Source organism: Thermobia domestica, chromosome 10 (assembly GCF_964235325.1).
Source record: "Thermobia domestica chromosome 10, izTheDome1.hap1.1, whole genome shotgun sequence".
Lineage (NCBI taxonomy): Eukaryota > Metazoa > Arthropoda > Insecta > Zygentoma > Lepismatidae > Thermobia > Thermobia domestica.
Genome location: NC_137463.1, coordinates 269,077,228 through 269,101,989, shown reverse-complemented (window position 1 = coordinate 269,101,989; position 24,762 = coordinate 269,077,228). Strand labels below are relative to the sequence as shown.

Genomic DNA, 24,762 nt, shown 5'->3' with positions numbered 1-24,762 from the left:
GTTAGTCTGACCACCGACCTTCAGTAATAAAGGACGTTGCGCACGTACAGCAGTCATAGCTCGTCTAGTGTCGAAGAAAAATTAAGGTATCAAAGCAGCTTGTTCGTGTTTGTTGTGTGAGTTTAAAATGGCTGCCACATCGTCACCGTATATGCTAGGCATTTAGGGAGAATGCCATGAACGAACGCACCTCCGGCTATTGATTCCAGAAATTCCATTTGGGAGATATGAGCCTTTCGGATGAAGCTCGTAGTGGACGACCACATGTGTTAGATGACAAAGGCCTGAAAGCAGCATCGAGTAGAACAGTGGTCTAACGTGTAATGAACTTGCAGAGAGGTTACATGTTTCTGCTGAAACAGTCACTGCACTTGCATGGGATAGGGAAGTCACACAACTTAAGCAAGTGGGTACCCTACACATGTCCTACAGCCAATAAGGAACAAGAGCGAGTTGCAGCCTGTTTGCCTTTGCTCACTCGGAACTTAAATACACTCATCTTTGATCGCATGCTCCGGGTCCTCTATGATACTCTCAAGCGTACCAGACACTGGTTGTCACCACATAACGCAGTTTCTCACACTTTCAGACCATTTCTGCGCCCACGAAATGTTACTAGAATTGTCAGGAAGTGCTGCATTACGAACTCCTTCCACCTGATCAGACCATCACTACTGACCTCTACACTCAACAGTTGCAAAGAGTGCACCGTGCATTGCGGCAGAGGGAGCTGGCATTGGTGAATCGCAATGGTGTGCTGTTCCTGCACGAGAGTGTCAAACTACATGTGGCAAAGAGGACCCAGGAGACTCTACATTAACTTAGCTGGGAGACACTGTGCCATGCACCATATTCACCGAACCTTCTGCCAACAGATTACCATCTATTTCATTCCCTTAACAACTATCTCCGTGGGAGCTCAAGTGACGAACACTTGCGGAACGCAGTCACGGAAATTTTTGCATCCACGACTGCCGAATTTTATCACCAGGGTATTTATTGTGTAGCTACAGGAACTTTGGGAAAAGGTGTTAAGTGCTGATGAAGATTACTTCGAAGTCTAAAGGTAGGTATCTTTACCGTCCACTGCATTGCTCTTTGTTTATCACTGCTCTAGAACGGCAGAAATGTTTTGGTTACTTTCTACTAGTGACCTGCACGAGCCGAATTTTTCCGCCTGAGTCCAATCCAGCCCGAATGTACCTAGGCCGGGTTTTGGAGATTTTCGGCCCGAGCCAGGCCCGGCAATTTTTTTAAAAAAAATCTTGGGTCAAGCCCGGCCCGAGCCCGACAGCTTTTAAAAAGTTTCTGGCCCGACCCCGGCCTGATATTTTTTTAAAATTAGCTCGAGCCCTAATCTTTCTCAAAATTTAGTATTAAACTCGACCCAACCCTCAGAAACATTTTCTAAACTCCGGTTCACAACTTGACACTTCCTCCCGAATGGTACCATTGCCTCCTAGAACTTTGCCTGTCATCGAGGGAACAAAAACTCTATTTTCTGTAACAAAAATCTAACTTAATTGATTTTTAGCATAAAGTGAAGATGGCAATATTCTTTAGCGACAGGCAAAACTTTCCCTCCCCTTCTTGTCATAGTTTGGGTTCAGTGAAGGTCAAGATCAGAGCTCAATTTACCGCGCAATGGCTGCAATCCTCTATAGTGAAAGTGGAGCCGCTAAGCAACACAAACTGTAAATAGTTATTGCATTCTTTGTAACAATTTTCACGGGCACACTTCTTCAACGTTTGGCTTTATTCTAATTATCGTTTAAGGAAAGTCAATAATTATTAAAGAATTACAATTAATCGGCCCCAGCTCGGCCCGACCTGAAGAGAAATCAGTGTCGACCCGCCCAAGCCCGGCCCGTGCAGGTCTCTACCTTCTACTTGGCAAAGAGACACCTTATTCATTCCAGGAGGTTCGATATTATCCGGAAATTTACGTTTCCGTCGTTTAAAATGGTATCTCGAACTTCGTAAATTATTTCAGTTGTTTTAGTGGACCCTGACATGGGTTCTCGCCATCTTCCGCAAACTCCCTTGTAGGGATAGATCTTTTATACTGTTCAAAAAGACAACAATGAGAAAGGCAATTGTTGCAAAAAAACATTTTTCAACATGCCAAATGTTTCCACTGGAGGTTCCCCTGCATACAGAACTTGATATTTACTCTCTTCCATTGTTGAGAAACGGTAACGAGGTTATCACAACACTAGTCCATACCCATTCACATCACGTTCCACACTACGAACCAGATGTAAGTGCTGTAGCACTAGTCCATCGTGTCCCGCCAACAGAAAAGAAAGTAAAAATAATTCTCATTTCCTAGTCGCCGCGATTCTATCTGTTAATACAAAACATTATTAGAAGGAAATGAGAAACGGTTGTATAACAATTTGTACAAAAGGATTTTCCCGCTTCTACCATCTGATTAAATCCTTTTCATTGCATCAACAATAGAATTATACTTTTGCAACAAGGTAATAGTATCGGCACGTTGTCTGCAGAAGTAGCGGTAGAAATGTCAACGGTATAAATAAGCACACGTGCGAATGTTCTTTTGCCTATGCTCTTCAGTTTTATCCAAATATTTAGGAAATCAATAAATATAAGAACCTCTATATTTATATTTATTGATTTAAGAGCATCTACTACTTTTATGAGTGTTCCATATCTCACACCATACCATCACCTTTTCCGCACCAATTACCCTCGAGGCATCTGTCCATGCAGAGTTTGTTTCTGACCTCACCGTTCACATGGAACAGACCCTCATTACTAAACAACACACTAAAAGGAAATGAGGGTCACAGCCCATTCTGCAAATTGCATTCTTTTATCTGGGTAATCCTCTATTCAGTGTTTCTTCCAGACATATTTTTGGGGAGAGGGGGCACTGCCCCTCGGAGCTGAAAGTGCCCCCTCGCCCTGGAGAAGACCAAAATAATACGTCTATAATACAATAATAAATAGAACAGTACCAGCAGTGTCCCCCGGAATATTGTTTCTGAAAGAAACACTGCCTCTGTTAGGTATTGCTGCATTTGGAGTTTGTATGGATGCCACTTGTTCGTGTGCAACACACGGAGTATCCGTCTCCTTTACCCTAGCCGGCATAACTGTGGGACGTAAAACTCAAAAGATTTTATTTCATTTAATTTCGCTCTCTGTCTTACACATGAAACTGCAGCTACGCGTCTGGTACTGCATTTCGGGCTTTTCACCAAGAATGCTACAACCCCGATAGCAAAACTTTCTTTGCCTTTCTGCGATGAGTTTTTTGTAAGTCAAAAATTTTCCGCAGAAGAAATACTTGTGATTGTTAAAAATACGCTTTACACGACGTAAAAAACACAGCTCAAACTATATTAATGCGAGTCGTCCGTGCATTTAAGGATCTACACATAGCAGGCATGTTTTTACACTTTTCTCTTGGCTATACTTTTTTTCCCCCTCTGGCAATTTTTCAGCGATCGCGGCACGTTCTGCTGTGAAGCTACAACCGCCCTTGCAGCTTCCTCATCTGTTGCAGTCCTCGGGCGTCCACACCCAAAGTCTCGTCATCTTCCCTCAAGCCGTTTTAAAAATACAATGGTAGTGCAGGACTTTTGCCTTATCCTGTATACTTTATTTTTCAAGACAACTGTATAAAAGTGGATTTTGCCAAGTCTGACTTGACATATTACTCAAGGGATTTCCATAAACTTTAAAACACCAACCATACAATAGAGAATGCCAGTTTATTAATTACTGCAAAACAATTTCAGTTGAGAAGATAAAAGCTTCTACATAAATTCTACAAATTATTGTAATTATCACCAAGAAGGAACTTATAATTTAATAATAAAACAACTATTTCGGAGGAAAATTATATTGTGTTTACTGTTTTTTCATCTTTGTTCCATAAGGTCCTCAATTTATATCATAAAATAGTTTTAATATAATCGTCGTGGAAGTATCAACAACTCTAACTTATATTTCTATTCTAATTAGTATCTAATACGTACAGGTAAGTACATTGTGTTATTAAATCTACTGTAATTTAATTGCTTCAAAAATTAAATTATTGCATTTTGAGGACGGTTTCGTCAACTTGTAATTTACTGTTTAATTTCTGTAAGATTACAGAGTGCTTGTACATCGGAAGGCTTTGAATTGCTTCCCGTAAAACTTCTATGGACGGATGCGTAGAGCAGCGCTGACAGCTTCTAATCCGGAGGCTCAATTACTTCCTGTTTGCCAAAACACGTTCCTAGGTTACTCTGAATACTTGTTAGGAATTCCCTGAAAAATAATACAAAATTATATCACATACACTGCTCGTGGCTTTAATCGTCATACTTTTTACACAAATAAAAAAGTAATGTTGCGTGAAGAACAACACATATATGACATTATTCTAATTTCGAGACCAACTAACTGTCTCTAATGGAATGGAACGCATTCGCTTGAAAATTTATATGACAAACTACACAGCAAAAAAGAGGTGTTGAGACAACTCAAAATGACTACCATGTCAGCGTGTAACTTGTGTGTTAATTCAACACCAAGGGCATCGTGCCTTGTTACTGGCTGTGAGTATTTGCATTGGTTTTATTGCATGGTGTGAACAATGCTACACACAGTATATTTGGCATTTATACCAAGTAACAAATAACGTCTATTTTCTGTAATCGATCACAATAATAGTTTTGTAAATTTGTGAATTGTCTGACAACAGTTATATGAGTAGCAGTTCTGCCATCTTCTTTTCCTTACGTGCTAACACATAAGAATAACAGATAAGGAAAACAGATGGTAGCACTAGTATCATGTAACTGTTGTCAGACAATACACAGGTGCGTGAAGCATTGCTCACACCAAACAATAAAAACCAATGCAAATACTCACTGCCAGTAACTAGGTATTTCTGATATGGTCGAAGGCGATGTCCTTGATGTTGAATTAACACACAATACGCTAAAGTGGTAGTCATTTTATGTTGTTTCAACACCTCATTTTTTGCTGTGGTCATATGGCACAATCTTTGCACAACAAGAAAATCAACATTACGAATAACAATCAATAAAATTAACCTGAAGCAGACAAAACGTTTATTACTGATAGTATAAAGTATAAATTATGTTAGAATGGAAGTGAAAAGCTGTGGTACCCTAGCTTAGGCTTTGGAGTTGTGAGGCTGCCTTCCTTCTTTTCAGTGGCGTTGATTTCGTTCTCATTTAACTCCCTGGTAGAGGCTTCTATCATCGCTGTTATTCTCTCTAACTGGCGATCCAAAGGCGACAGAGGCGTTTCAACCACTCGAGTGCCATCCCGTCCAAATCTCTGGTCCACTTCCTCCGTTACCTGCAAATGTAAACCTCAAGCTTTCACTAACACTCAGACTAATTTGTTGCGGAATTTTTTACTTTGAAAATGTAATCCCTTAACGAAAAGTTCCTGAAGACTTTGATAATGAAAATATTATTAAAATATGAGCAGGGTTACATTTTCTAAGTATGATACTTGATAGACGTAAAAATAGCAGTAATTAACTCTAAAAATGATTCAAAACTTCTCACTCCAAATTTCGCATTGGATTGAAAATGTCATATCAGTAATACAGGGTTCGTCCGGGAAGTAACGAGCCCCACTTGACTGTGAACCGACTGTACAGCGCCGAGCGATGCTACCGGTGAAAAGGAACGGGGAGGGACCTTAAGCTTTCCAGCGATCCCGGGGTTGGTCACCTTCGTGTTCTCGGCAAGACAGGAGGTGCTGCGGCGTGAACCAGTGCAGAAACCTTGTCGTACTTACGATGGAGAAAACGTTAGAGCAAAGTTACGCGTTAAAAGTTTGCTTGAAGCAGAACAAGACCCGACATGCTGAAGGAAGCCTTTGAGGATGACTGTACGTCCTATTCACAGGCAAAGAAATCTGTATGTCCTATTCACAAACCGTTCCGATGAGAAAGCCGGGAAAACGTCAACAAGGAGGCCCGTTGCGGACACCCGTCAATTTCGCGAACAGAGGAAAATGTCACCTGTGTGCGCGAATTTATCGCATTAGTGTTCGTACGATGGCGGAACAGTTAAACCTGCCAAAAACCGTTGTCCATGAGATTGTATCGGAAGAACTGGGCATGCGGAAAAATTGTACAAAACTTGTGCCGAAAGTCTTGACCAACGCACAAAAAGTGAATCGTGCGGAAACGTGTCAGGAACTGCAAGAACTTTGTGAGAATGATTCCAACGATTTCCTGGACAACGTAATCAGTGGTGATGAGTCATGGATTTTTTAATGTGATCCGGAATCCAAGAGGCAAAGCTCCGCGCCAGAAGAAAGCTCGAATGAGCAAATCCAAAGTCAAGTCCATGGTCATTGTTTTATATATATGCATGCAAAAGGAATCATGCACCACGAGTTTGTCCCCGCTAGCTAGACTGTCACTGCTCAATATTACAAGGGAGTGCTTCTGAGATTGAACGCCAGGGTCACTTGAGTTGGAAAGGGGCTCCAAGGGTCATGGAAACTGCACATCATGACAATGCGCCCTCTCACAATGGCTTTGTTGTGACGTCCTAACTGACCCGGATCGTAGTAGCAATGGTTCTCCGCCCACCCTACAGTCCCGACTTAGCTCCGGCGGATTTATTTTTGTTCCCTCGATTGAAACAGATGCTTAAAGGACATCATGTAGGAACTGTGGAGAACTTCCAAGCAACCACGACGGCTCTTCTAAAGGACATCTCGGCCGAGCACAGCTTTCGCAAAAGTGTATTGATATGGATGCTTTACGGACTAATGCATTCGTGTCTTTTTTGTATAACCAACTACGTTTCGAACTTTGATGTTCATCATCAGATTTTCTAAAATAAATAAATAAATAAAATAAAAGGGAAAAAGTAATTATAATTACCAAGGGAACTTCCACAGATCTGTGTCACATGTAGACTGACTAAATGTGAATTCTAACTTTTGAAAAGTATCTGCAATCGTGACGGACTTATTTTCTGTCTCCTTTTATTCCTTCAAAAACTTTGACGATGAACCACGTGTAACTTGAAAACGTAGTTGGAACATACAATGGTAAATACAATGATATTTCTATTATGAATCACATCAGCATATTAACCATTTTGCAGATGATAATATATTTTATTTGTCACACTGCAAGACAGATACAAAAAGCGTTCGAGACAAAATCAAATACTCGAAAGATTAAGACAGAGAAGTAATTGTTACGTTCTAACACTTCTTTGTTTGTGTCAACAATTTATTTGAATAATTAGAATCCCCGTTGACGAATATACAGCAGTTAGTTTTCCTAGACATCAGCACAACAGTTATTAAAGTAGATAAGCATTATTTGACACCATATTCTTCTAGCGCTAACCTTAAAGTGAGACACAAAGTACACGAGAAAATTTATTACGTTATGACTTTAACAAAAACATCACAGTTACAGGATAAGCGACAACTTTTTTTCTGAAGATGAGTGTATGAGTCTCTTGTGTACATGTATAATCACCTTAATGAGATCCTCCAACGCAAGCTCCCGGTGAACCTTCTCACTGCGGGGACGTAACTGATCAGGCTTCAATATGACTAGTTGCTGAACAGCTGCTTTAAATGTGACTAGACTGAAACTGAAAAGAAACAAAGAAAGAAAAAAAAAAAAACTTTATTCCAGACCAAGAAATACAACTATGATCAAAAGCTAAAGTTCCGTAATATTAGAATCGGGTATTATTAAACAATTTTTCTGTTCTTTAAATGCATCATAGTACTTAAACATTTTAACTACACTCGAAATGAACTTTTTCTATTAGCACTTACTTTGTTGTGCTGTGAAAACTACAGCCTAACAATAAGAAATACTCTGGAAAACACAGTGATTGTTTAGCATACAAGCGTCTTCACTTTTGAAAAGGGCCAATTCACCCCAGGCCGCGACGTGAGCCCAATGAGTATGAAGTATCTCATGTTATCAATTTTTCATTCCGTCATCACTTACGGTACTTCTCATTCTATTAGAGTATTGTAGTTGAGAAATATCATAGGTGTATAGTTTCCATTCCTCTCTCTTTTAACACTTTTTGATAATCAACACTTCATCGTTGTTTGTATTTATCTGCGCCTCATCCTTTAGCTTTCTGGACTTACCATGTAACGTTACATTAGATATCGTAACTAAGTGATTAATTTTAACATCCATTTTTAACACCGAGACTATAAGATATTGACTTATATTGTAACGTGCGATCCGAACTACATGCACTCATACCATGTAATTCATTTGAACTTATTCATAACTTATATGACTTGATAAGCAGAATATGAGTTCTCAATTAGAATACATGGCTTTCTATATAGGGTTTGTCCGGAAAGTAGTAGGACTGAATCTGTTTCAAAAAATGTATTCACAATGTTGACAGTTTTCAAAATATGTCCCTTCTGCATCAACACAGCGTTTCCAGCGAACTCTGCCAATCACTTAAGGCTCCCTGGAACGCTCTTCAGCTCCCTCGTTACGGACTCTTGAATGGTCTGGACTGACCCGTAGTGCCGTCCTTTCATGACCCTTTTCAGTTGAGGGAAGAGGAAGAAGTCTTCAGGAGCGACGTCTGGGCTGTAGGGTGGCTGGGGAAGCTGTGTGATACCAGGTTTGCTCAGGAAATCCATGACAACGAAGGCGGTGTGGCTCGGCGTATCGTCATGATGAAGCTTCTATGATCCAGCGATTGCTGGACGGACGCAGGTGACTCGTTTTCTGAATCCTTCAAGTACTTCTAGGTAGAATGCAGCATTCACAGTCTGACCAGGCGGTACAAAGTCTGTGAACCACTCCTGTGTAGTCAAAGATGATCAACATTAATTTCATTTTCGACCTGCTCATGCGGGCTTTAATCGACCCAAGAAGTCTTGATCATGTTAGGGGTCTCACTCGCAGCTTTACCCAGTTTGACGCAAAATTTCACCGCGTAATGCTGCTCTAACAAACGATTCATTGTGGAGAAGACAAGATACGTTGAAAGGGGTTCACCTTAAACTCGATCTACACTCCATGAAGGCTTGGAGACGACTGGCGACTGATGCGCTGGTAGCTAAGACCCCTCCCCCCCCCACACACACACAACCAGCACACAAACATCCCCATCTTTTACCACATTTTTGGTGGGGAAAAAATCAGTACCCTACTTCCTGGACAAACCATATATATATATTATTCAGACACTTTTACCTCTACAATACTGTAATTATTACAGGCCTCCCAGCAGGACACTGAAAAACTACAGGACAATTTGGTTTATACAATAGAATATTATGTTCTAAAGCACAAATAAATAAATAAATAAATAAATAAATAAATAAATAAATAAAAATAAATATAAAAAATGTATTGTAAGAAAAGGCCACACCCTTCATCACAATAGGCAACTGGAAACAAGATTTAGATTCATACAGAATAAGAGATTATAGAACCTTTTGCTTTTTAAACTTAATAGATCTGGTGTATTGTTTTGGAAAAATGAAATTGATTGAAATAAATGACTTGACTTACTGAGTAAAGAAAAGTGGTCACCATATTTCCCTCTCAAATAAACAATGCAAAAGAATTTCATTCATCATAGCTCTGCAAATTCTATATATACTTCTAACAACTGTTACACAACATAAATTTCAGACCTTTTCCGGTTCATAAATAATTTCCAGGATTTTCACCCTTTTTCTGCTTTCCGTAACTTTTCCCGGACGTTTTCACAATACACTTTTATTTCCAGGGTTTGCAGGACGCGTGGGAACTCTTCATATTATGTAGAACAATATTGGAAGGTGCTGCGAAAGTTGGTAAATACCACCACACCTCAATGGCCAGCCAATACTGCTGCAAACACTGCTGAAAGAAAACGCTGATACAGCTTCCGTTATAAGACATGACAAGTTAAGCTTCGCTGGGGAAGAACAAGAACATAGGAAACACAGAAAAAAAGAGTGGATATGGGAGGATAGGAAAAAGCAAATTTAAAATAATAATAGTGAGAATTAGTGACTAGTTCTCAGAAAAGAATGCTAAGACACATTTAGCATATTGCTAATATGTAGCAATTTAAATCATCACTGGAACTGGCCTTGGCTTGCATTTTTAATAATTCAATGACCGAAAAATACAGGAAATAAAGGACAAGATTAAAATATAGGACAAATATACACAAATTTCCAAAATATAGGAAAATAGGACAGCTAGAAAGCCTGTTATTAAGTTCTCGTTATCAAACAAGCAACACTTGTCAGAAAACACAATGTCTTTGGAAATTCTAACGAATAAATGCGACTAATACCAGTATTTAAGAAACGATCTCAGTATTTATGGTGTGGTTATGAAGAACTCTCTAAAACTTAGGTCAGCCCGTCACGATACCCGAACTCGTCGTTTACAAAGTAGACATTATTACCTATTCTAGAAGAACCTTTTAAACATTGCGTAAGTTTACGAGTTAATGAAAGAGTTTATTCGAACGACAAACATAAGAAGTTAATAACGTTTAACACCGTGAGGTTACTGTCCATTATTTGAACACTCTTGTCTATATGAACGAGACACAAAAAGGAGAAAATTAAATGCAAAGTTTAGTTTCACGACCTACGGTTATGCCTTGAAGGTTGAAATAATAATAATTTAAAAGAAAGAAGTGCATGATGAGCGAACTGATAGAATGAGAAAGTAACAGGAAACGGGAAATCTCTCACATAGCCTGGAGTTGAATCAGAAATCCCACACAGAAAGGAACGCCCTACCACCAATCAATCTTCCCCATTAAAAAAATATATATATATATATAACCAACATATTGACTTGAGAGAAAAACAACTACTTATTGAGGGTAAGAAGGTATTCACCTGACGGCATCGCTCGGAGAAAGTGTCCACTGGAAGTTCTCCATGTAATATAGGTTGGAGGCCATGTGAAGGGGCTTTGCTTGGATAATCACAGTCTCTAACAATGGAATGAGATCATCCGACGTCAGCTTCGGCACCTGACAATCATCTAAGAAGAAAAGGAGACTTATAACATTAAACATCCTCATTTACAGAAAAGAATTTAATAAAGGTTTCAAAAATTTAAGAAATACGTTTAGATTTTGATTCTACACAAGATAAAAGACCTTACTTATTTTAAGCAACCTTCTGATTGAATGCATATTCCTATTCCTTTTCATGTTGAAAGCGGAAAAAATAAATTGTCAATTTCATCATTCACATTAACTACGCAATTTCGAATACATTTCAAGGCACCACAGGCTTCTAATGCACTTATCAAGTAAAATTAATTAATTAACATTACGAGCAAGAACCAATAGGTCAGTGCCCTGGCCCGCAATTTTTATTTATTTATTCCGTTGTGATAAAAGCACAAATTACGAGTGATGATCGGAAAAAGGTTACAAAGCTTATTTTGGCTTGCGTGCGACATAGCTGAAAAATCAACACACTCGGTGATAGAGAGCACTCAATACAGGTCCTTGATGTTATCACCTTTTTTGTTCAAGAACTTGTAATAAGATAAATGAGGTTTTCCATTTCCATACTAGTTATACAGAAATCTGCGTCAAGTTCCGGTAGTTACCATCTGGCAGCGGTTTTGACATCATCATATGGCAGATAATGGTCGCCAGCCATGTTCTACTTTAGAGGAGGGAAAAGGTGAAAGTCACTGGAGACTATATCAGGGCTGTAGGGGGGTGCTCTAGTCGTTCTCAACGTAAATGCTGAATGCCCTTAACAGTTTTTAGTGCTGAATAGTCTCTCGTCCAGAAGAATCATACAACGACGTAAGACGTTTTCCTCTGATGGCATCCCACAACTTCGGAAGTGTCCTGGAATACTTTTCAGCATTCACGGTTTCTTTCTGTTCCAAATAATCGATCAGTATCATACCTGATAGGCCACAGAATACAACGCATTTTCTGGACGAAGCAATCACCCCGAATTTCTTCCGTGAAGAAGCTGCATGCTTTCATTCCATGAAATGAACAAACGTGATATTTTTTCATCACTAGTCACTGCCGGATGAGGAAAATTGTTCTCCTCCACTGCAGAATATTCAGCGACATTGCCTTTTGTTTGTTTTATGGTTCTTTAATAGTGCCCGTGACATCCATTTCGCGCACACTTCCCTATCCTTAAGGATATTGTCCCCAATGTTGTGCACAATACTATATGGTAGTTCTAGCTCAGCTGATTTTAAACGTAATGTTCTTCTGTCCACACGAATACACTCATCCACACGAGCACAGTCACGGCAGTCGTTGAGGTACTGGGTCTACCGACAACACTGGTTCGTCCTTCTTTGAAGGCACTACTTCGCTATACGTTGCTCTGAAATTTGAGTCCTCCCCACACACTTCCACAATGATGGCAGGTGTAGTGCTTTTGACCCACACGAACCGCATCACTGACGCAACTTCAACATTTTTCCAGATAACCCACCATTTTAAATGTCCGCTCAACTGAAAAACATACTCCGAATCCGAAGTGTTTAAACTTGTAACAAGACAAACATGTTACTAATCTACAAATAAATTTTCGTTACGTTATTGTGAATAACACAAAAGTTATATACTTTGTAACTTTTTTTTTTTCAAATCATTCTTCATACAAGACCTAATGTACATTGTGCTAATGCTTTGGTGTAACGTAAGGTTGCGTGGACCTAACTGCAGCGGATTTTCTAAATAAATCCAAAGCCGTAGCAGAATGCCTGTCCACATTCACATTGTCTCTTTGTTTAAATTAATTAAAAAAAAATTCATTTACTTTTCATTCAATATTATTATTAAATTTTAGCCAATATTTTACATTATGCAGAATGTTACTTTTGGAATAATGAGACAGTCTCGAAGTGGGAATCCTTGTCTAATCTCTGCTTGGTAGCACGTTTCTTTCTATATTCCAAATGTAAAAATCATTATACATGAGAGAAAAATTCTACTGTTCTGTAAATAGTCCGTAAGTTAACTCTTTAAAGCGGTTCACTGTTTTTCAAAGTTTTCACTTGGTTTAACGGTCATGTTAATGGTTTCCTTTTCTTTTAAACTGCTGTTGTGATTGTAGATATGAGATACAACTATCCACTTTTGCGATCGAAAACCACAACTTATCATTATAGAATGCCTGTGGTTTCTAGGGGTAAAAAAAGGTCACGTGATTTTCAGTCCTCTTTTGAAACTAACTTAACCATTCAGAGTGTTTTCCAGAGACCGAAACAAATTATAATATGACGGTACCAGGTCTGTGCTATCCGGTGGATGCATTAAACCTTCCAGCCAAGTTTTTTCAATTTCTGATGTGTCGTTAAAGATGTATACGGTCTGACGTTGTCTGCGTGGTGTACGACACCCTTTCTCTTGATAAATTCCTTCGAATTGTTAGGCGCACTCGCGCTAGCTGCTGACAATACAGGTCCAAGTCTTAAGTTCTTCCCGATGGCAGCAGCTCGTGATGCACGATGCCCTTCCAATTCCATCAAACGCACAGCACAACCTTCCTGGGCGTCAGTGTGGGCTTTGTCACAGAAGGTGGAGCTTTTCTTTGCTTCGACCACGATGTTTCTTGCACATTGGTGTCACAGGTTATTCACTTTTCATCACTTGTGATCAACAGCTTCAGAAATTCCCCGAATTCGTTACGTTTCAGTATTCACAGATAAAAATTCGATCGAGCAAATGTTTTGAGTCAGATTAAATGGTACCGAAACAACGAACTTCTTTTTCCTAATCAGCTTTCTCCAAATAGTTCAACACTGTTTGGAGATGGATGTTTAGGTCATAACTGCTTACATGCGGTCTTGCTCGACTTTTGGTAGAATATCGTCCACTTTTGCTGTAAGTCGTCGCACATTGAGAAGCATCTTCAAGATTGAAATTTCCAAAACGAAAGCGACTGAACAATTTTCTGATTGTTGCTTTTGTTATCTTGCCCATAAATAGGACAAATTTCTTCACGGGCCTCTGCAGTATATGTATCTTTTACGAAATAAAATTATAAAATGTAGCGCAGTTTTGCGGAAAATTTACTTTCCTTCATGGCGCAATATCTTACATCTGATTAAAGAATTCCAACTTCTTGTATATCTACTAGCTTCAACTGTCAGCTGTAAAATTACATTAAACCTGATGGGATTTGGGACAGTAACGCCACCTCATGCGCAAAAGGCTCAATATTTTTTTTAGACTACCTGACAAACGTTGTTACGAATGTTTATGTAATATTTTAGTATACTTGTTTCAATTTCTATTGTTTTAATTCCACCTATTTAGTGAACTATACGTAACTTGACAAACTACTCACGAACGTAGTAACGGCTAAAATTCCAAATGCTCCTTTTAAAAAAAAAATCTACCTACCAGCAGCATGCAGTAGCCTATCTTCAGTTTCTTTTTTGTAGGACATATATTTGATAAATTTTCCTGATTTTTCCTGACTACTAACAGTATCCCTAACTTTTAAGGTCTGCAGAAATACTCTAACAGTAAGTCAATAATTTATTCTTTCGCTAGAACAGCTATTTTTATCGAGTAACCCGTCCCTCTACGTTCTCTATTCCCTTCACTTTTCCCTTTGACGATTTTAGCAAAACAAAATGGAATATTACGGAAAAATGCAATTTGAATACGATCTAAAAACTGTGGGAATAAATTGAACTCTCTGTTCAATGAGAAATGATCAACAAACACATTTCCCTAAAGAAATAGACCGAAACTGCCACTGATTATTCAACTACGGTCAATCTGCAGGCAAAACATAATTATTCTGTCTCTCAGCACCTCAATACTTATTAAATCGATTTTAGGTTCTTTCCTGAAAGTAATTAATTCAACTGAGCATTAAATTGTATTTTAACCGCAAATGATTAACAAACAAAAATGCACTTTAGCCTTTAATTACTCTTGCATCAACTATTTCTTTCTCTATTCAGAAAAAGAAATTAATTGAGGAAATAGACAACAACTCTTTACAGATTGAGTCAGTTAATAACTAATATGAATGGGGCTGGACCGCCCCCAAAGCTCCATTTGTACTTTATTAGTAAAACTATACCTGTTTAGCAAAGAAGTGATTGATGCAACATAAATATTTCATATTCAAAATTAAAAGAAAGAAAAAAAAAAAAAAAAAAAAAATTGGCTACTTACCAATGAATCCTCCCCTGAAAAATTTAAAGATTTTGACGTTTCGGAACTCTCAGCTGGTTCCTTCCTCAGTGGCAAGGTAAAAAGGATTAAAACGGAAAGGAGATAAAAGGAGTAAAAACAGGAATACATACCACTATATAAAAGTAACGTACAAAAAAGATCCTGAGATGAACAGAGCAGAGTGAAAAAAGGAATGAACTGAATAAAAAAGAACGTGGTGTCTATGTTAGGCCACTATTGCCAGATCCAAGGTATGCATCAAAGGTAGGTACCCAAGCTCGATCAATGTTGCCAATATCAAGGTTCAATGCAGGTTTGTATTTATGAATACCTTTTATCTCCTTTCCGTTTTAATCCTTTTTACCTTGCCACTGAGAAAGGAACCAGCTGAGAGTTCCGAAACGACAAAATCTTTAAATTTTTCAAGGGAGGATTCATTGGTAAGTAGCCAATTTTTTGTTAATTTTGAATATCCCCCCATGCGACCATGTAATTATAATTTGATATTACGCTTCATCTGTACTCTTTCTTTTCTTATTTAAATAATAATAAAAAAACGGAAGAAAGAAAAAACAATTTAATTCTATAATTTAGGTGGCAGTACGTAACAATTACACAATTACTTATTGTCTTTCGGTGTGCAGTGTAATACTAATTTATACTACATAGAAGTACCGTCTTGAAGTATTGGACCGTTCCTCTCAAACTTGGGACCCTTCCCAACAAACATTTTAAGTGAACGCATAAGCTTGACAAATGAACTTTATTTGAAAAACATATAAGATCACCTTTCAACTTATTACTTACAACACTTTTTCAAATATAACTCTCACAAGTTAATCCCTTAAAAACAATAGAGAATTTTGAACAATACATTTAAACGCCCAGAAACTACTAACTGTTCAGTACTAAGCAAACTCTGTCTAATAAGAAATGATTATTACGCTCACAAAGTAGTACATTTTTTATTACTATTATTATATTTTTATTTTTATTGTGGGAGTCTCATCGGGGAAAAAAACTTTTGTCCATGAACCATAAATTGGTCAACAGTATTTTCAATTATAAGCTGACCTTACAAATATCCTGAACTTAATCTTGGATAAGAAGTCTGCATGTATGTGAAAATATCTCCCAAAAAGACGAAGATAAGCTTAATATATAACGACACAACTGAACCTTGTAATAAAAACAGAATTGTATTTTAAAGAAAAGAAAGACGGGTGAATGGTAGTTTCCGTTGTCATTTGATCGAGCACTATAATTTTGCAGGGCTGAAATATGAAGGAAAAAACAATACTGAATTTTAATACAAAAATAAACGCATCCACTCACGAGTCAAGGTTAGACTCAGATAAAATCAAAATTATATATGTAGAGACGAGCGATTGCAAAACATCATGTCTATTTACAAAAAAAGTCCACTTAAAAATGTTTCCTACTTATCTTAAAAGAAAACTTACTGAGTAGTTGGGAATGTGCATCCACGATTGCTCCTTTGATCTCTGCCAAAATGAGGTCTAGCGTTGTTCTCAAACAAGAAAGCTTGTCTACAGGGCACGTCAAGCTGTCCAACGAGGCAAGCTCCACCACCTACGTAAAAGCATTCAAACAGTAACATGCAACACTTCATTCTATTAGCAGAGAGAAACAAACAACATGCTATGATAGAGAACTACACGTTACACACCGATAACAGACACTTGAACAGCGATTTGGAGAAAGTGGATGTAGCCTTGGGTTAACTGAGGGAAAATAAACTGAAATTTCTAGAGTTACGCCTCAGTTTACATCCTTTAGAGTAGAGAAGACGGATGATCAATGAAAGTGAACGATTATGAAAGATTTAGTGGAATGAAGAAAGTGGGAGGAAACGGGAGAACCCCGAGAAAACCCACCCACACGGTGTTTGTCCACCACAAAGTTCACTTAGCGGGGGCGGGGATCGAACCCGGGACCCCAAGCACCGGAGGGTGGGAGGAAACGGAACAGTCCAACAGACACGATATTGTCCCCCATAAAATCTCGTAGCCTGTGATACCTCGCACTAAAAGTGAGCACTCTACAACTGAGGAGTTCCTTGCGCAGAGTGAGGATCTTTTACTTGACAAATTATTGGCTTTTTTCTTTCTTTTTTTTAACTTTTGTTAATTTGTGCTCAATGCAGTTCGCAATGTTTTTATCGGAAGTAGATTGCTGTTAGGATTTCGCTTTCTAGGCTTTCGGCATCTATGGCCATTTAGCCCGTCACGTTTGAGGGTTGACGTCCCTCGGCAAGCACATTATCTGGGTAAAGAGAAGGAAGAACCCTTCCCTATAAGTTGGGGTCCCTGGGACCTATAGGTTGGATACCACCCCGGCATTTGTCTGGTGCGAATGAGGAAAACCCAGGACAGCCTCATTCACGGTGGCTGGCCTGAAAAAGCTTTTCCACTTTTTCGACCGAGTGCTCCCACCGGGAATCGAACCCGGGATCACCAAAGGCGAGAGCGTTAGCGACTATGCTACGCGGAGCCACTATGGCTTTGTTGTGTGTACTCCATATTCAACTACCGATGATAGGTCGCAATAGAATGCTCCGTATTCAACCGATTTTGGATACAAATTGTATGCAACTGGGCAGCTACTTGAACAAGATGACTTACGCTGACTGAACTTAATAAAAGCTATCTGGCCAGATTTTATAGACTACATTGTAGGTTTCATATTCATGAAAAGAGTTTACGTTTCTCACACTGCGACTCGTGTGCAGAGTTCGCGAAATATATTGAAAGAGTAACAACAGCAAAATCTCACTTCTCAGAAGGAAACGATTGATGATTAACAGAGTACGCTGAAAATCTATTTTTCAAATATCAACGCATTCCGACCTTTAAATTTGAGATAACAGGGAAAATAATAAAACTTAGAAGGCAATTTTAGATAAAAAATCGCATGCCAAAGTTTCAAAATAACGCAATTTATAACAGTTATTTTAAGAAAATTGTACCTCTTTAATGCGCCATGTTTACTTTCACCAGGATTTCAGTTCTGTATGAGAAAACAAAATATACATACAACAATATTTGATCATATACATGAAGCCAATAGTTCTTTACAGAATTTAAAGACTCCATCCACACCATGTTATCGAGAAAGTGAAAATAAACAGATCAAAGTCCCACTTAAGCACGACAGTCTTTAGATGTTCTTTAATAATAATAATAATAATAATAATAATAATAATAATAAGAAGAAGAAGAAGAAGAAGAAGAAGAAGAAGAAGAAAGTTTGTTTTACAGAGACTTCCAAACTATACGAATTCAATATTGAAACAGAGCTATAACTCCCGGTTGCAAGACGGGGATAATGTTAGAAACCTCTTCATCTGAAGCTGAATTCATATCAAAAACAATTTCTTACAATTATTACTATACAGGAATTAATATTGAAAGGAACACCGTCGTCTAGTGGTTAAAGGGTTGAACTCATGTCCGCGTGGTCCGATGCTTCCCAATTTTCAGCGTCCACCCAGCGTCGTGAGGCAAACTGGGGAGTCACGTGAAAACAAGACGTGATGGCCATTAGGTCTAGAAAGCTCCTGATGCGTCTGTTAGTGACAGGGCGTCACAGTGCGCTGATCACGTGCTCGCCGCTAGAGTGGACGTAGTTCAACCAGTCGCTAGCAGATGGCGCTGGAGGAGGCTTAGGCCCACAAATGGGCCGTTACGCCACGTGGTTAGGTTTTTTAATTATTACTGAAACCCAAAACTCTACGATTTCTTAGATTTCTATGATTTCAGGAGACCAACAAAAGTGAGAGTAAATCTATTCACCAGATACTGAATCCATATTTTTAAGAGGGCAGCGGTGGCTCAGTGGTAGTGTTCACCTCTGGTGTTTGGGGTCCCGGGTTCGGCCCCCGCCATCTGAACTTTGTGGTGGACAAACACCGTGTGCGTGGGTTTTCTCGGGGTTCTCCCGTTTCCTCCCACTTTCTTCATTCCACCATTTCATTCATTACTCATCATCACCGTCTCCTTTAGCCTAACCGTGGAACGTAAAACTCAAGGATTTCATTTCATTTCCCATATTTTTAAAAAAATAGTTTGTGCCTCCTATCACAGTTTTCGCTCTATGGAAATCAATATTAAAACCGGGGGCAATTGTATATTTCTACCGTTTCCGACTGCAATAAAGGCGGAGATGGAAGTAACTTTACGGTATTGAATCTATATTAGAAACCTGCTTCTCACTTTCAATTACCGTTTTTCATCATGGTGATCATATCAAAATCGAAAATGAGATTCCCACCAGCTCGGTTTCAACAGAAGGATAAAGTCGGAAATGAAAACTATTCTTACGATATTAACTCCATATTAGAAGGAAGAAAAAAAAAAGAAAGAAGAACTGGTTTTCATCATGATAGTTTTGAACTATAGTGAGCAGTGTTGAAACAGTAACTCATACTATTTCCACCACGTCCAGCTGACATGATGGGAGATCAATATATAAACCGGAAGTAGCAGCCAACTTCCGATGTTAGCAGACAGATACAGGAGATGAAATCTTTTCTCAAGACGCTGAATCGATTACAAAAAGTTTGTCGCTGTCTATTATCGTTTTTGTTTTATGGCGATCAATGTTGATACCGGAAATGGTTGATTTTTTTATATTTTCGGTTTGAATAAAGCGTTAATGGACGATATGAAGCCTATTCCTGAGACGCTGAATCAATTCCGAAAAACCACTTCTCAATATCAGTAACTGTCTTTGCTGATACTGTTGACAGACAGACGGGTGGGCATAGCCATATAGGACTTCCAATACCCACGTGATCGTTCTTAAAGACAAAGACGGAATTACTGTTCCATTCAGTATATAAACAATAAGATAGATGTATGACGAAAATTCTACAACACCGATTCATTTTAGACAGTGAGTCTTGTCAAGATCCCAATGTATTCTAACGTTTTTGCTTTTTCTTGATGACAAGTGTGTGTGTTCACTCAAAATACAAGTATATTGAGTAAAAGTGTATTGTTAGTGACTGAAGGACAAAAGAGTTAAGAGTAATCTTATTTTCTTTCTATTAAGTTATCTAAATTTTGCAACATCAAAATTTTTGGAGTTTGCAAAGGATTCACAACTGTGTAAAAACTCTGGGTCTTCTTCGTCTGTTTTGGTCCGGGGCGACAGTCACATAATATGTTCAATATATTCATTATTTTCAGGAAGGTTCGATGTAGGAATCTCGCATTTTTAAAATAATGAAAATTAAACTTGAACTACGAAAAACTAGCTAGTAAAACCAATGCGTTCAGTATATCAAACAGCAAGCAGAATTTTCATGCAAGAATGCAAGTCAATATTTAAAATTACACGTAGAACTCTCTTCAGCTCCATATAAATTACCTATGTGGACTTATTATATACATACAACCTATATACATACATACAACCAGTCACACATACATATTAACTTAGCAAAAATTATCACAACAAGAACTTTAGGATATATACAATGCAAAATTAATTGAGATTTAGCAATATTTTCCGAACTACAAATTTACGAGATCACGAAAATTCTGGAATGATTTTGTACTTATTAGGTATGCTCATTTTTCAATTCTATAACAATATCTGAGTTGGATTTAAGTTTTTGTTTTGCATTCTTATGAAGTGTTGAGTTTACGAAAGCCAAACCCTACTATTAAGGTGTCCTTTGAACTACGACCAGGGCTTGAATGACATGAAAAAGATGAATCCTCACAGTACAGGCCGTTCCCCACTACAATATCTTACCATCAAAAGTACTAAATTACAGGACTACGTCACGGCTCCAGCAATATCATCTCATATACAAAACCCATTCTATCTAGATACTCTGATCAAAGTATCAAATGCGTTTAAATTTTTCGTGTTTATAAATTTCTCTGGTAAGTATCGACACACGAGAGTAAAAATTTGCCACTGAACTAAGCTTGCCAGACGTCCCGGTTTTCAACGAAATAATTAACTGTCCCGAAAAAGGCTTTCAGGACGCCTGTGTCTCCTGGTTTTCGTTCTTCAGATTGAAAAAACTTCAGCCTGCAAGAACTAATATGTATCACCTAAAAACGGAAGGTCTTCGGAAGATTTGTGCAGGCAATTGTTTACTAAGGAAACAACAAGTAGTTTGAAAATCACTTCCATTTTTTCGTCGTATAGGAGCTTCCAGAGCGGGAAAAAAGGATTTTAAAATATTCAAGAGGGGGGATATGTTATGGCAACAAATTCTTGAATACCACCTTGAATAGAAAAGAAGTCTTTCCCGGCGACGGATTTTAACTGCTAGTTACTTTATACTTCAATCGGCAGCGCAGAACTGCTTCATTGTTGGAACTCGAATCAACAATACCGATACTGTTCTCAGTCGCTACATGTTAACCGCATTTAAACTGTTTGGTATTGTAAGAATAATATGAAAGGTTAGTTACCTGAGTGTTTGTCGCATTTAGATCTGTAGTCTTACATCTAAATTTCACTTGAATAACCACTTCAATGATTACAGAACTGAGTTGCTTTTAATATACTTTCCCATGTGTGGATAAATATTTCTAAAGATGGTGTGCACGCATTCAATAATTTTCAGATTAAAATTCCGTAATAACTTACTCTAGCACAAGAAGTGGCACTTAAACACATACAGATGTGTGTCTTGTTTAATTTTGATATTAGATTTTTTTTCCTGCCGAACATTTGGAGAGCCTGTATAAGCCTTTAAAGAGATTTACTTTCTGTCTATCGTTCTGAATTTAGCGTAAATGTATCGTTCTGAATGTACTTTTTCTTGCTAAATGTTAAGTTTATATTTCTTTTATGATAGTGTTTCTGATTCAGGTGATGACGAAAAAAAAAAAAAAAGTATATCTTCAATCATAAATGGGAGGGTGTGTCGTAGTTGGCACAATATTTTGTACCTGTTAAACACAACAAATTGGAATTCGGAATAAGGGACGCCAGGCAGTTCTCGTTATGTTACTTTTCACATTCTTTATACATTCCTTGTGGATTTTATTTGTGTTGACTGTGCATAGAATGAACTGGAAAATTAGGATTAGTAACCTGAAAAAGACAGGTAATTGAATGATTCTGACCAAATGAGTAGGAACCCTAACCTTGTGTATAGCCTGAGATTGGTGTCCCGGTTTTTTCATTTACTAAATCTGGCAGCCCTACACTGAACCAAGAGTCAAAGCCTGGTCTCTGGCTTAACGTCTCGGTGCGCTAACCAACGTCACCCAGCCCCTTCATGTATCAGATACGTTTTACAATAACACTTAAGATCAAATCAGTATAAAAGTGTGTGAGAGTGCTGACTGGGCGGAGACTGGAAATCGCGTCGCCAAGCTTACTGTAACCACTACGTTACCACATCATCCCCATTTCCACTCGTTGGGTCGGTCTCTGCTGTTGACGTCACCTTACATCTGTTGCACCTGGACAAATCCACTAACTGATAATTGATGGTTAAACAACAGTACACAAACAGAAAAAAAAAAAAAAATAATAACGGATCGTAGTACATCAAATTCTCAATTATGGACATACGTGTACATAAAATAAGATTTAGAGTGAAAATGCAAGGCTGATTTCTAGAAGGACTAAGTAACGTAGAAATTTAGGGTGATGAGACAATCACTTAAATACCTGGGTTCAGCCTTTAAACTTAACTTTTTCCCCCCCTTTTAGCAATCCCCTACGGGAAAATGAGAATGAATACACAAAGAAATAATAATAAATACGGAAAATCATTCAGGTACGCCAGAGCTTCGTATTTGTTACATTTCACTCCATGAATATTAATGTTACATTCATAATAGATTAAACAGGTTGACTCTATAACTTACTGCAGCTGGAAGCGGCACAGCAAAATCTTCAGGTGCACCCAGTTGATCGGCTGTCACTCCCACTGAATATAATTCCTGAGTCTGGGAGTAGATTTCAGCATCCTCAGCTGAATGCTTTACACAGACCAAAGGAAATATATAATCGTGGATGTGGTCCATAATACAACTGCAATGAGAAGGAACAACGTTAACATCTATTATACTTTAAAAATATGGCTTTGTTAAGACTTATCAATTCACTCACATTCGTATAATAATAATAATAATAATAATAATAATAATAATAATAATAATAATAATAATAATAATAATAATAATAATAATAATAATAATAATAATAATAATAATATTATTATTATTATTATTATTATTATTATTATTATTATTATTATTATTATTATTATTATTATTATTATTATTATTATTATTATTATTATTATTATTTCAGATCTTTAGTTCAAGGTTCTCACGACGCTTGACTAAATTTAATTTCATTCAAAAGATCACTAAGAATTAAATTTAACTTATCTTTTCAAACAACTGTTTGCAAATAAAGAATCTTTTTTCCATACTAATCTTTCTAGTAAACTGTCCGAACAAACCAGGAAGATTCAAATATTTTTTCCCAGTAATTTCATGACCGTTGTCTGTAGTTTTACATGATTATCAATTAATTTATGACCAGAAGTAGTATATTCAAATTAGCCAATCACAAATGTCGAAATCACCAGTTCTTTCCCATAGGATAGCAACATATTGGCTGAATTGATTGATTGATTAGGTTTTAATGTTGGTTTTTCAGCGTTAAGGTGATATGAAGTGCTTATTTTTCATAGTTATGAAGTGCATAGGCGCCGATTTTTAAGTTCCTCAATGGGTGCTCAGGCTTCAGCAGTAACGCCTTATTATTATTATTATTATTATTATTATTATTATTATTATTATTATTATTATTATTATTATTATTATTATTATTATTATTTTGCTATATCCATTAAACCAGTGGTTGTCAAATTCTTCCTTAAAGGCGAGAAAGACTATCAAGACCCACTGGAATAAAATGAACCGTGAAATTACTTTAAATTGCAAAGGCTAAAAAATTTTAAATTTTATTTCATTTTATGTTAACACGATTTCCTAATCTTTATATTCAACAAAATTCGTAAAGAGTTTGTGAATTTCAAACGTGTTTAGTGAGGAGATAGAAAAATATTAAAATAATAATGATTACAATTAAACTTTTAAGAATATTTAAGGATAATTTGAATGAAAATAGAAAATGAAGATTCTAAAATAGGTATTGATAAATGATTAGTCAACACCTATCTATCCCTATGAAAGTGTAATTTCAAAGTTAATTCCAACGCTAAAATTCAATGGGTTCTCAGCACCCATTAAAAAACCTCGAATGGGTGCTTGAATCCCGAGCACCCATATAGTCGGCGTCTATGATGAAGTGCTTCATTAATACCGGATTTGCGCCAAACAAGACAAATTCTCATAAAACTGGTTTGCTTCACTCAGTTTAACGCCTCTTATACACGAATAGGATTTGTATTTGAAAGTGGGATGTGACCTATTACTCCGAGGCACGTCCCCTCACCAGGAATTACACCTGAGATCATATGTGGGATAGCCACTTGGCCACGAACGTTTATCAGTATAACTGATGTTAATGATAACAGAAATTTTCAACAATCTGAGCGTTTTCT

The 24,762-nt window shown here is 37.6% G+C and overlaps 1 protein-coding gene across 3 annotated transcripts in view; it reads right to left on the bottom strand.

Moving 5' to 3' along the window:
* Positions 1-3,735: 3,735 nt before the first annotated feature.
* The window catches only part of LOC145663217 (ankyrin repeat domain-containing protein 27-like), a 39,263-nt gene continuing 18,236 nt past the window's right edge, over positions 3,736-24,762 (bottom strand). The window contains exons 7-12 of one of the 3 annotated variants that reach the window (XM_081729573.1): positions 23,051-23,216; positions 16,643-16,772; positions 10,885-11,032; positions 7,514-7,631; positions 5,156-5,349; positions 3,736-4,287 (exon numbers count right to left, since the gene is read on the bottom strand). In XM_081729573.1, coding sequence (XP_081585699.1) covers positions 4,212-4,287; positions 5,156-5,349; positions 7,514-7,631; positions 10,885-11,032; positions 16,643-16,772; positions 23,051-23,216 — 832 coding nt within the window. In that variant the 3' untranslated portion in view covers positions 3,736-4,211. The remainder of the gene's footprint in view (positions 4,288-5,155; positions 5,350-7,513; positions 7,632-10,884; positions 11,033-16,642; positions 16,773-23,050; positions 23,217-24,762) is intronic. The other 2 variants (XM_081729575.1, XM_081729574.1) reach the window with 2 other exon arrangements.